The sequence below is a fragment of the Sus scrofa genome, chromosome 2, assembly GCF_054392235.1.
Source record: "Sus scrofa isolate SSC_HxYL_T2T_F1_AM1 chromosome 2, Sscrofa_HxYL_maternal_Yorkshire_Landrace_v2.0, whole genome shotgun sequence".
Lineage (NCBI taxonomy): Eukaryota > Metazoa > Chordata > Mammalia > Artiodactyla > Suidae > Sus > Sus scrofa.
Window position 1 is genome coordinate 2,594,702 of NC_139384.1, and position 13,373 is coordinate 2,608,074.

Sequence of the window (13,373 nt, forward strand, 5' to 3'; positions counted from 1 at the left end):
TGACTAGTATCCATGAGGATGTGGGTTCGATCCCTGGCCTGCCTCAGTGGGTTAAGGATCCTGCATTGCTGTGGCTGTGGTGCAGGCCAGCAGCTGCAGCTCCAATTCGATCCTAGCCTGGAAACTTCCATATGCTGCAGGTGTGGCCCTAAAAAAAAAGTATCTACAAAATACATATTTTATATAAATATGTTTTATGGAATATATTTAATGTATTATGAGTAGCATATATATTTGTATGTTTTACATATTTCAGTATTTTAATATTCCTGTGTAATCTATATTCTTACGTAAATACGTCTTATGCGTCTTATACAAATGTGTGGAGACAGGAGATACGATGTGCATACGTCGCGTGCTCTGCCTTGCGGCCTTCAGCTGCCGTGCTTGGTGACCCAGGGCCGGAGGGATGAGACCGTGACCAGGCAGATCATTCTATGTCAGAGTCACTTCATTTTTTAAGTGTTTGTTTTTAATTAAAACATTATAAACACAGAAACGTAGAAGACCACATCACAGTTCCATATCCACCGCCAGAAGGAAACATGTTAAGATTTTGCCGTATTTTCACGTTTGCTTGTGTGTTATCTCCTATCTCACTTAAGTGTACTTGTGGGGTTTTTTTGTTTGTTTGTTTGTTTTTTGCTTTTTAGGGCCACACCCGCAGTATATGGAAGCTCCCAGGCTAGGGGTTGAATCAGAGCTCCAGCTGCCGGCCACAGCCACAGCCACAGCAGTGGGGCATCTGAGCCGCATCTGTGACCTACACCACCGCTCATGGCAACGCTGGATCCTTAACCCACTGAGCAAAGCCAGGGGGCGAACCTGCATCCTCATGGACACTGGTAGGATTCGTTTCCGCTGCACTACGATGGGAACTCCCTGCGTTCTTGTTTGAAGTTGAGGTGGTGCATGCGTGGTCCCCGTAGAGTCCTTCCTGACCCCGATGAGGCAGCTCTGAGCCTGGGCTGTGTGTGTCGCCAGAAGCCTCGGCCGTGTCGGTAACGGGTCTGCTACGAAAACCTTGTGTCGGGATCTGCCGCTTAGTGGGTTGGTCCTACCGTTGTTCCAGGTCAGCGTGTGTGACCGGAATTGGTTGGTCGTCACCGCTCTGTAATTATTCCTGCTGTGGACAGAGCTTCCTCAGGTTCCTGTTGGTGGCGTGGACGCTGTTTCCAGTTATTTCTTTGGTTAAGTCACCAAGTGTCACTGAGGGCAGGTGACACTCCGTGTCGGGCCCCAGGGGCACAGCAGGGGGCGCACAGCCAGACGTGGACACTGGTCCACTAAGGAGGGGGACGCAGACAGTGGGCAGAGAAGGGGAAGACGCTGTGTCGTTCATGGGCTTCCAGGTGGGCTGGGACTTCTGGAGCCAGTTTGGGGGCCGCCCTGGCTCGGCGGGGACCTTCCTTGAACCCCTGTGGGTGGAGCCGCATGGGGTCGGGGGGCCTGAGCTGCCCAAGCCTGTTTGGCCCATGAGCTCTGTTCTATTTTGTACAGGACCTTGTAGAAGGCAGGTGTCTTAGCTTGGGCCACCAGGGCCACCATGAGAAAGTACTGGAGGCTGCAGGACAGACGTCTCCTTCTCAAAGAGCAAGAGGCTGGTCGTCCATGGTCAAGGGGCTGGTGTCCTCGGTCCTGGAGAGAGCCTGCTTCCTGCTTGCAGGGGTTTTGCGCCCTCACATGGGGGACAGAGGTGGAGGGAGGGAGGTGGAGGGAGGGAAGAAGAGAGACAGAGACAGAGGGAGAGCCGACTCTGGAGTGTCTTCCTCTTCTTAGACGGCACCAGCCCCTCTGACTCCCATTCGCCTTACTCACCTTCCTATGGGCCCACCTCCACACACAGCCACCTGGGGGTCGCGGCTTCACTGTGCAAGTTTCAGGGACACACGGCAGCTCTAGCCCTGAGGCGTGGTAGCATTTGTAGAGGGTTCAGGTCTTTTGTCTGTTCTAACTTTCACATCGCCGAGTTTGTCTTTCTCTTTATGCCTTGCCTCTGTGGCTTTCTGGAAAGAAAAGAAAAAAACCATTTCTCCTGATTTATTTGACACGTAATTCATTTCACATGTGTGTGGCAGCTGCGCCCTGGCCCCTGCAGATACCCAGGCTCTAAGGTGTGGACCTGTGCGTATGGCGTGGGGCGGGCTCTCTTCTGTTTTCCATCCGAATAGCCCACGATGTCAGTATCCTGTGTTCAGTGGCTCTTTCTCCCCTGACGCGTGGACGCGCGCTGGAGTCCCGTGTTTACGAGGCCTGTCCCAGAGTTCTCTGCTTTTTCCGGCGATGGCTCTGTCTCTGCACCTCTGTCATCCGCTCTCCTGGGACTGTTTAGGAAGCCTTGGCATCAGGTACTCGTTCTCCTTTAGGTTTCTAAAGTTGTCCTGGTTATTTTGGGCTCCTTCCCCACTTCTGCAAACTTTACGATCAGAAAGTTGAGTCCTGTGAACGATCCTACCAGGGTTTCCATTGGAAGGTACATCAAATTTGTATTTTGTGGAGAATTTTTTTTTTTTTTCCTTTTTGGCTGTACCCATGGCATATGGAAGTTGCCAGGCCAGGGATTGAATCTGAGCCGCAGCTGAGGCACCATCGAAATTGAGCCCGCTGCCCCATGGCGGGAACACCCTGGAATTTTTATCTTTAAGGCGTTAAACCCTAGAATCTGTGGTCGTGGCGGATCTGTCCATGCATCTGGGTCTTCCTTCATTTCCTTCTTTGTTGTCGTTATAAGCAGCGTTCTATTAATTTTCTCCATAAAGGTCTAGCGCAGCTTGGTCCAGATAGTTCTTCTTGGGTGTCTTTGGTTATGGCTGGGACTGCAACAGTCTTGTTATAATGTTTTTCAGTTGTTTATTGCAAATGTAACAGACTTTGTCACGGTCCATGCACGCGGGTTGGAAGAAGAATTTCCAGACTGAGCGAGGTGAAGAAAAGAAAGAGTTTAAGATGAGAGATGCTGCCAGCTCAGGAGGACAGCTGCCACGTGATCAGGGAGAGCCCACCCTGGGCACGTGGTTCTGTCTGTTTTTGTAGCCCAGGGAGAGGAGAGGTCTCAGAACACACCTGCTGACCTGCTGGTTGGTTGGGGAAAGGGGTTTTAGGATACACTTGTGGGTTGCTAGGGGGCAGGAAGGAGTAGGCCAGGTTGTTCAAGGTGGAGGAGGGGGCGTTACAATAAGACAGGTGGGGCCGTGATATGGGTCTGGTCATTCTTGTCTTGGCCAGAGGCTTTGAGTTCAACCTCCTTGAAGGGGCCCTGAAGCCCCACAGAATTCAGTAAACTTTTCTGTACTAATTTCTTACCTAGCATTTGCTGGGCTTTTTCACTGGTTAAAACAATTTGTCTCTAGATTCTCTTGGCTTGTGCAAGTAGAGAAGCAGAATATCTGAAAAATAATTATTTTCCCGCATCCTTTTAACCTTTAAACAGTTTGTCCACTTATCTGGTGGCTGGTTTACTTGTGTTGAAAATACTGGAAACCCAGCCGCCCTCTCCATAACCAGGGAAGGCGGACACCGAGGCCGTCTTGAGTCTGGACAAGGAAGTTTGGGGAAGGGGCTCTCCTATTGCCAGGGAACATGCCCCCCCCCGGGGGGGGGATCCTACAGCGTGGAGGGGAAGAAGGCTCATCTCGTGAATGTTCCAGACACCAGACTTTCTGGCCATGTACCCCGAACCAGATTGGATATGGGGACCTCACCCCCCGATATCCAGTGGAGCAACCAAGAAGGCGCTCGTTTTAATTCAGGCACCTGCTTTGTCGGCAGCTCCTTTTCTGACTGGGGACACTGACTTTGCCTCACAGAGGACACTGAGTAGCCGTAACACCCCTGGAGCCCTTTTCTGGGTAGAGGATCATTGCAAATTCCTTCCCTCGGCGTCTTTACCCAGTAAGTGTTTATGGCAATTGCGCTTGTCAGGGAGCTGGCCTCCGGGACACGGCTGCTGTGGGAGGTGACATTTGTCCTCTCTGGGGGAGAATGTTTACGGGGACTGGTGCATTTGGGACGTGCTGCACTTGCCACAGTGAGAGACGACCACGTAAATCATTCGGATACACTCTGCGGTAAAGTGATTGATGCATTTTTGTTTAATCTGGTTATGCTTCCCAAGCTTCTTGGACCGGGGATGGATTGGACTGTGTGTGATGGGTTGGTTCTCAGATCACTAGCTGGGAATCATCCGGTGTTAACGGAAGAGCAGACAACAGGTGTTCCTGGGCAAGAGGAAGGAGGGTCCATGGAGCTGGGGAGTCGGGTCTGACCCGGGCTAGAGTGAGCCCGGCCTGAAGGAAGGGCTCTGGGGAAGAGGATGCCACCCACGGGCGGTGGGAGAGAGGACGGGTCTCCTCTGAGTTCACCTGAGATGCAGGAAGGGATGGAGATGGAGGTTGGGTCGGAGACAGTGGTTACGGAAATGCTGCGAAGGCCTGGCCAGATGGCGATTCTGGTGATAAATGTGGTTCATGCACCGTTTTTAAGAAGCACCCCAGAAGGGGCTCTACCCCATGTGAGTTTCCTGTGGCTGCCACAGCCTAGTCCACAGATGGGGCGGCTCAAACAGCAGACACTCACTGGTCCCAGTCCTGGAGCTGGAGTCTCTCCTGGGCGTGTGGACGGTCGTCTGCCCCCTGTGTCCTCACGGGGCCGTCCCTCTGTGCGTGTCTGTGTCCTGACCTCCTCTTCCTCTAAGGACCCCAGTCCTGGGGGATCAGGGCCCCACCCCCGTGACCTCCCTTGACCTTCATCTCCTCTTTAAAGGCCCCACCTCCGAATACAGTCACATTCTGGGATGCTGAGGGTCAGGACTCCACCATGTGAATTTGATTGTGGGACACAGTTCAGCCCAGGGGCTAATGCCGCGCTGGTGGCCGGGGTCTGCATTTTCACCACCGGCTGGCCCCGCGTGTGGTAGTTGACTTGGCCGTGGCAGGTGGGGCAGCCGCCGCATGGAGCCCTGCGGGCTGAAGCTGCAGTCACTCTGCTGGGGGGTGGAAGCGGGTGGGGCGGGGCTTCCAGATGAGGGTCCTCGAAGAAGGGGTGCTCGTCCCATGTCTCCCCATCCCCTGGGGTGTGGTCTGATCCCAGACCTCCTCTGCCAGATTCTGATTCAGTGCCTGGGGGCCTGGAGCCTTTCTCCAGGGAAGCCTAAGCAGGGTAGGTCAACCTGTGGGTGTTTGGGGCACAGAGTCAGAAGATCTGGTCTTGCAGAAACCTCCAGGGCAACCCCTCCCCCCTCCGCCTCCACATACACTGGTGCCTTCTGGTTGCTTCTCAGTGGATGTGACGCATGGGTGCTGGGAAAGTCACACCAATTAAATAAACACAGAGACACAAGGCGGGCTTTTCTCTCACTTCCCAGGCTGCCGCGTTTCCCACCTGGCCCACTCTTCCCCGAAACCCACCTGCAGCCCCCCCCCACCGCCCCCGCCCCCGCCCCACGCCCGCCGCCTTGCTCTCAGCCTGCGTTAACCATTATCTGTTAGCGATTTTCAAACACTGGGACGGAACCTGGGCTTCTCCCCCATTCAGTTCCAGACCTGCCCGTTCTGGTGGAGGCAGCTGCCAGGCCTTGGCTGTGGCCTTGACCCAATTTCCCCTCTTTGCACAAAGCCCCAGCGCAGCAGCCCCTGGGTTGCGGGGGCGAGGCGGGGAGGGTCTCACGGCGTTGAGGACAAGCCAGCTTTAAACATTTGAAAACACAAAATAAATGAGTCGTCACAAAATCTTGCTTCTAATGTGTTAAATGCATTGGGAGTCTGAAATTCCATTTGAATAAAAGCCTTTTTTGGCAAACAAACCATATATATAATAAACCATATATATGTAATGTATGACGTATTTATAACAGTAAATGTATATGTTATGTATGGTTTATCATATAATTAGATATTCACATTATAGATAGTTTATTACATGTATGGTTTACTGTATATATACCAGAGCCAGGGGGACGTCTGTATTTTTACAGGAAGTCTTCATGTGGGTGATTCTTGCATATTTAACCTTGACAAAGTCGGCCAGGGCCAGGAGTTTTTGGTCTGTTTTGACTATGTGTCCTCGGTCCCGGGTCAGTTTCATAATCCCACGGCGTCTGCGCAAGGAGCCGGGAGGCAGCCTGGCCGCGTCCGTCGCAGGAGTTAGGGACGCATGAGGCAGTTTAAGATTTTTGAGTTTTCTTGGATCATTTCGGCAGCAAAGTACGAAGTGTTCGTTAAAATTGCTTTCACCCGCCTTGCTTTCTCTCTTCCTTCTTAGGAGGCACCCAGCAGGGCCCATGAGACAAACGCGTGCTGAGAGACCTTGAACCTGATGGGCAGTGTTTTTCCGGTGTGATGTTTTCCCGAAAGGTCAGTTGTCCTAAAAGCGCTCGCCCACGGGTGGCGAGTTACCACCTCCCCGTCCTGGTGCTGGCTTTCCCGGGGAAGCAGCTTCCAGATTGAGATTTGGTCTTTCCCCGGGTCCCTGCCCCTTGTGATGCTGGGGGGCCCCTCCACCCCCTGCAGCGCTGCCCGAGGACACGTAGGACCCCCATGTCTGCGTGAATTGCAGGTAGATAGTGTCCAGGTGCAGCCAGTGCCGCATTTAGGACGTACCCCGGGTAAAACGTAGCCATTGTTTATCCCAAATGCAAATGCCCGCGGTGCCCTCTGGTCGCCTGCGGTCCCACCTGGAGTTAATCATCAAGCGTCTCCCCAGGTGTTTGCGCTTCCCACGGGTCAGCTGACTGTGTCACGCAAGCCCTAATTAAGGTCAAGACCCGCGCGGGGGCCTTTGACCTGAGCTCCCAGGACGTCCTGGAAAGCAGCAGGCACCGGTCCTGCCTGTTCCCCTTCAGACCTGTCCACCGGGTGTTGGTGGTAGACATGTCACCCTAAGCCTCTGCGATGGCCATGGTGGGTCCTCGTGGCCATAAGGGGCTTGTGAGGGTGGGGGGCTGGGGACACAGGACCCCTTCCCCTCGGTTGTTGGTTTTGTCCCCAGAATCGATTTGGTGGCAGCTGGACACAAACCTCCTCAGCCACCACCAGGCTGCCTTTGATTTTCTGGAAGGAAGGCCCTGGGGTCAGGCACCCTTTGCTGTTCAGACCTATGTGTCCATGGTGGGTTACTGGCTGGTGTGTCCAGCTGCAAAGTCACCCTGGAAAAACAAGGCATTCCCAGAATTTGTACATTCTGGTTTATTGTCTGTCATGTCAGCTGACCTGTCTCAAAACCGTAATTTGAAAAGCTGCATGTACCCCAGTGTGCATTGCAGCACTGCTTCTAGTAGGCAAGGCATATACAGATGCAACCTCGATGTCCATCTGCAGGGGACTGGATAAAGAAGATGTGGTACATATATGCAATGGAATATTACTCAGCCCTGAACAAAGACGGAAATAATGCCATTGCAGCAACATGGGTGGACCTAGAGATGACCATACTGGGTGAAGTTAGACAGTGATGGACAAACATCCCGTGATATCACTTATCATTGAATATGTAGGATCTAAAAAAAGGATATGAACGAACGTACATGCAAAACAGAAACAGACTCACAGACTTAACCGTCACCCAAGGGGACAGGTCGGGGTGGGGAGGGTGGACTGGGGGTTTGGGACTGGCATATGGGCGCTGAGGTCTGTGGAAGGACTGGCCCTCAGGGACCTGCTGTGCAGCCCAGGGACCTCTACCCAGTCTTGTGTGAGCACCTATGCGGGAAAGGCCTCGCAGAGAGAGGGGTGTGTGTGATGTGTCCCTGAACCACTCTGAGGCTCAGCGGAAAGTATCGCCGCCTTGTAAAAACTCTGTCCGTCTGTGAAACGTTAAAAAAGGAACAAAAGAACAAACAAAAGCAAAAGAACCTCCTGCAGATCTGGAAGTGCTGTGCACACGCCCTGCCCAGAGCGGAGCCAGAGTTTAAAGGCACCAGTGCCTGCAGATTTGGGGCGTGTGGCTTGGCCCCTTGTGGCCTCACGTCCTGCAGGCTCGTGGGGCTTCACTGACGGCCCGCGGTGCCCCAGGCGCTGGAGGGACAGCGAGGATGGACAGGCTCCCTGAAAGGCTGTGTTAACAAGAGGGTGAGCTGCGGCGCCCAGCACGTCAGGGGCGAAGGAGAGCTTCGGAGAAAAGGGAGCTGGTGGAAGTGAACGGGGGATACAGGTTTTGTTCGTGTGTTTGTTTAAATTTCAGCCTGTGGGAGCTGTTTCTGGAAGCCCCGCTGTGACGCCCCTGAGCGAGGCACACGAGGGCCTGGCAGGGACAGGCAACACGCTCTGTCTGCTCTGTCTGCTCTCCATGCACCCATTTCTCAGATGCTGGCATTGTGGCTCACGCTGCCCGAAGCCCCTGAGCTTTCTGGGGCCCTGGCTCGTCCTGCATGGGAATGCTGGCCGAGGGGAGCCCCCCATAAGCCCAACAGTGGTCCCTCCTCTTTCAATACCCGTTCCCTCCTGTCCTCTGCCCGTTTTCCCCGGGTCCCTGCTGGGTTTGGAAGCAGCACAGACACGGGGTCAGGAGGCGAAAAAGCAGAAGCTGGAGCAGAAGCTACTGTGAGCTGATGTCCACCTGCCGGGGCAGAAGGAAGCCACTGAGCCCGAGTGGCCACACCAACCACCAACCCCCTGCCCATCCTGACTGCTGACGCAGCCCTCACCCCCGCCCCCCAAAGGCTGGGCGCCCCCCTCTGCATGTCTGTGCTGCCACGTGGTCCATCATGGTTCAAGCCACTTACTCGGCTCCAGGGGACCCAGAGCTGTGACTCTCATCGTGGTCCCCTGGGGGGCATCTGAAGATAAGGTCTATACTGGGGCCCCACCCAGACTGACCGAATCAGACTTTCTGGCACCAGTGTGGTTTTTGGGTTTTTTTGTTTAAAGCTCCTGGGCAGCTTCCCTCCGCAGCCAGGATGAAGAACCACTTTTCTCAGGAATATCCTTCATTGAAACCTGGTACCCAGTTGGAAACTGGGTATATGCAACTGTGTAACACTGAGCACAATTTATATTTATGTCGTTATAATATAGTGTATTATGATCATTCCTCATGTATAATGATAGGTAATATATTATAATACCCTGTAATTATTTCCATATTGCGATTGTACCTGCATTCTATAGTGTGTGCACCCCAGCTAGTGTATAATTACGCCAGGCGCTTATTTTTTCACGCATCGGCGTTGAATGTGCCAGGCTGGCTGGGACCTTCCTTGGGCGGACCCCGTCCTTGGCCACAGCCCTCTCCTCCCTCGGCAGAGTTTGCACCTCTACCGTTGGGAAATCAGGAAGCTGAAATGACAAAGGCATTTGGCAGTGAACATAGGAATTCCCACGTGCTCTGAGATTTTAATTTGGAATTACAGTGGGGCGAACTCTGGACATTTCAGTTTAGGAAAGAAAGTCCTCCCGGCTGGTTTGCACGATCTGCCGTTGGGGGGTTTAAGTGGGGCCCCCTCACGGGTGGGGTGAAGGAAGGGGACGCAGAGGCAGAGGCCGGCACGGGGCTTGGGTGGGTCAGTGGCTGGAGCTCAGACCGCACGGCCCTTGGGCGAAGGAGAGAGGAGAGGGCAGGGCCAGTGGAGTCGCCTGGTTCGCCTGGTTCGGGAGGACCTGGACCCGAGGGCGTGCTGGCGGGGGACTTCTCTGCAGCCTGCTCCTGCCCCGAGGCGCTGCTGGCACCCCCAGCCACGCCGGGCCCTCCTGATGGTCCACATAAGCGAGTCTGGGTCTCCGTGTGGAGCCTGCTGGTGAGCCGCTACAAGTTACGAGTGGCGTCGTGGGCCCGTGAACCCCTTTCTGCTGCTCCCGAGTTTAGGTGTACGTTGCCCATCTGCGCATCACCCACCTCACGTCCACGGTCAGCAGGACAAGCCAGCCGCTTTCCAACCTTTGCGTAAAGGACGCCACGTTCCAACCATCCCGCAAACCCCTTTCCTTCCCCGGGATGGTGTTCGGCATCCTCCGAGCGAAGCGGGGGTTCGTTCCTTGTCACAGCTGTTCAGTCCGCGGGAGGAAGAGCCCACGCCTTGGCCGGGCAGACCCCGAGCTTAGGGTGGCCCAGGACACCTGCTTTTGCAGGCCACCGTCTGAGACATCTTTGCTGTGCACGTGGCCTTGACCTTCCTACGGAGTTCGTGCAGAAGTGCAGTTGCTGGCTTGGTCTGTCCCCATGCTCCCTGGTCACACTGGCTTTTACCCTCACCTTTCTGGACCCCTGTGCACGGAGCTGGGGTGTCCCAGTGGATGGCTTGCGCCCCGAGGCGTGTCTTGCTAACAGCCGTGGTCTGGGGTGACAGTCGGCCCCCTGATCTAGGTCCTTGCTGGGGGACCGTCCCTGCATTTGATGGGGAGGATGCTGCGTTCGCAGCTGCCGGAGGCTCGTGGAGAGCCTGGGCCTCGCCCTTCAGCCTGCCCACGACTGTGGGTTCTGCGCCCTCCTGGGCCTGGACATTATCTCATTGCCAAGGCTGGCCCTGCGTGCCGGGTCTATTTTTTACGTGAAAGCTATCATTGCTCTGTGTTTGAAGCAGAGGGGTTATTACAGCAGGAGCCTGGTCCCCTTCTGACCCAAAGCCTGCTTTCTTCCTCTCCTGCTGCTCTGTCTTCCAAGAAAAACAAAGCGAGCCTTTTCTCTTACCTTGGAACGTCGCAAGCTGCCCCGGTGGCCCTGCGTTAATCCCCGTAAGCCGTGGTCATGGCCACAGCCCGTTCGGGCTCCTTCGAAATGCCAGGTTTCCAGGCACGGGGACAGAGCTCGCAGCGTCCCCGCTGGGTCCTGGCGGCCCCCTGGCTCGGGCTCGCGAGGAGGTGGGGATGCCTAAGAGGTGCGTGCGGGACACAGACGGGTCCCCAGCCTGCAGCCACGCCCAGTCACGGGCGCTGCACCCAGACGCCCGTCTCCACTCGTCCTCGGCTTTTTTCTTTTCTTTTTTTAAAATTCAAGTGTAGTTGATTTATAATATTGTGCCCATCTCTGCTGTACAGCAGAGTCACTCCGTCCTACGTATGTGGACGTTCTTTTTTTGAGGCGTTTTTCCATCACGGTCTAGCCCGGGAGACTGGATATGCTTCCCTGAGCTGCGCAGGAGGCGCTCATTCTAAGTGTAAGGCTTGCATCTACTGTGGACGGAGGTTTCTTTCTTGACGTTCGCGTTTCCCCAGCGTGTGTTTTGCTTCTCCGCTCCCTGTAGACACCAGCAGTCATGCCGCGCAGCCCCACGTCCAGTGAGGACGAGATGGCCCAGAGTTTCTCTGACTCCTCGGAGGACTCCGACTCGGACACCTCCAGGGAAGAGACCATCTATGACACCATCCGGGCCACTGCGGAGAAGCCCGGCAGCACCAGGACGGAGGAGAGCCAGGGCAACACGCTGGTCATCCGCATCCTCATTGAGGACCTGCAGCAGACGGTGAGCTGCGCCCTGGTCAAGCCCGACCTGAACTCCGGGTGCCTCTGGTCACTCCCTGCTGGGCCAGTCCGGTGGTCTACATGTCGTGCTCCCATACCTCCCCCACCCACCCCCTCCTGCTGGTCCCTCCTCCCCCTCCTCCTCACTGCCTCAGGTGGCGGTGCCCAGGCCACCCTGTTCACCAAGCACCTGCTACCTGGCGAGGGAGGCCAAGCCTTGGGAGCATAGAAATCAGCCTTACAGAGGCCATGTGCACAGCGAACGCCTTAGCATGTGGGCTGCCAGCCCCCCTGCGGGCCCTGCCTCTTCCCCTTGCCCCTCTGTGACCCCCGCTTCCTGGGGTGTGCAGGTTCTGGGAGTGCCCTTCCCTGCATTGCCGATGGCCACCTCCTAGTTGTCCCTTGAGGCCCAGGACCGCTGCCACCTCCTAGGGGGTGGTGGTGGGGAGGGGTCTTCCCAGCCATGGTCCTGTGTTGGCAGGGTCTTGGAGCACCGAGAAGGGTTTTATCCTGGCGTAGGCACGGCAGGGACAGGGACGCTCTGAAGTCTGGATGAGCTTCCCCTGGCATTGGGAGTGCGGGACTAGGTGTGGGGTGCTGGGTGGTGGGTGGACCCACCGGACTGGGCTGGACGGGACTTGAGCCCCCCTCCCCCAGCCTGTGGGGTTCCTGCCCAGGGTCTGGCTGGTGGATGCAGCATCTGGCCCAAGGGGAGGTGGGGGGGCGTTAGTGGCCCTGAGAGGGGCTTTCTGGAGGCCAGGAGGTCTCAGACCCACAGTCAGGCCCAGTGGGCGCCTCCGGGTGGGAATCCTTGTCCCCCTGGGACCAGGTGCCTGGGGTCTCAGGGCAGCATTTCTGTCTCAGGCTTGTGTGGGGTGGGCTCCCCTGTGGCGCAGGCTCAGGGGTGTCTCCTGCCTTCCTAGTGTCTCTGCTCCTTCGGTCTCCGTGGGTCTTGATGTGCCTGCGGGGACCCCTCATTTTAGAGTCAGGTGGAGGGAAGTGGGAGAGGCGGGGCTGGGATGTGAGGGGCCAGGACAGGTGTAGACAGCCTCCCAGATGCTCCAGATGGGCCCAGGGGCTCTGAGTCCAGGCCCGGATTGGGGAGTGGCTGCGCTGGGGACCAGAGGGACCTGCGGGGAGGTCTGCTGCGCCACCTCCTGGCCGTTTGGCACAGGTGCGGCACTTGGCTTCAGCCTGGAGCCCACCTCCTGGCATCTGGGGGTCTAGAGAGTTGGCTTTGCCCGGGGGCCACATCTTCAGAAGGGCTCCAGCAGGGAAGCCCTGCCCCCGGCCTGCACCCCCGCCCTGCTCTCTGGAAAGGGGCCCTCCCTGGGCCGAGGGTGCTGTCACCTGCCATCTAAGGGCAAGGTCAGATGGCCCCACCTTCTCAGGCAAGCTCAGGCCTCGGGGCTGCCCAGCAGCACAAACGTGGCAGGTGTGCCTTTAGCTGTTCTTTCTTCCACGTCACCGCGCAGCTCTTGGAAAAGTTACATGTTGATTATAAAGATTCCTCCAGCCCCAGAAGTGGTGGTCAGCGATGTTTCGTGAACATTCCAGACGCGTCTCTCCAAAGGGTTACAGGTAGTGGGTGGCCGTGTACGCAGAGAAATACGTGGCTAAGTATCGGCTCCAGGTACACAAGCTGTTAATAAATCCACATTAAGATGATTTGAATACAGGAGGAGGAAAAGTCAGTGAAGGAAATGCTGGACTCGAGTGATTTTTCGTGACAAGAGATTCTTTGCAAATAAATCTGTAAAGCTGAAGGAAACGATTATGAAACCCCGGGAGGCTGAAGTCTTTGTTTTCGTTTTTGCTTACACTTTTTCCTCCTCTCTCGTTGCTGTGCCGAACTTAGCGTTCTCTGCCTGCGCGGTTCGGGGTCAATTAAGCTGATCGCCGTGATAAACAGGCCCCAAACCTCAGGCACTTAACACGGAGGCTCCCTTTCTGCATCCACTGGGGATCGGCAGGAATGAAGAGGT

At 55.7% G+C, this 13,373-nt stretch overlaps 1 protein-coding gene across 13 annotated transcripts in view; it reads left to right on the forward strand.

Annotated features, from left to right (window-relative positions):
• SHANK2 (SH3 and multiple ankyrin repeat domains 2) overlaps positions 1 to 13,373 on the forward strand; it is a 513,576-nt gene that overhangs the window by 61,585 nt on the left and 438,618 nt on the right. For all 13 annotated transcript variants that reach the window (XM_085010449.1, XM_085010452.1, XM_085010454.1 and 10 more), the window contains exons 3-4: positions 6,259 to 6,350; positions 11,171 to 11,389. In XM_085010449.1, the coding sequence (XP_084866575.1) occupies positions 6,336 to 6,350; positions 11,171 to 11,389 (234 nt within the window). In that variant the 5' untranslated portion in view covers positions 6,259 to 6,335. The remainder of the gene's footprint in view (positions 1 to 6,258; positions 6,351 to 11,170; positions 11,390 to 13,373) is intronic.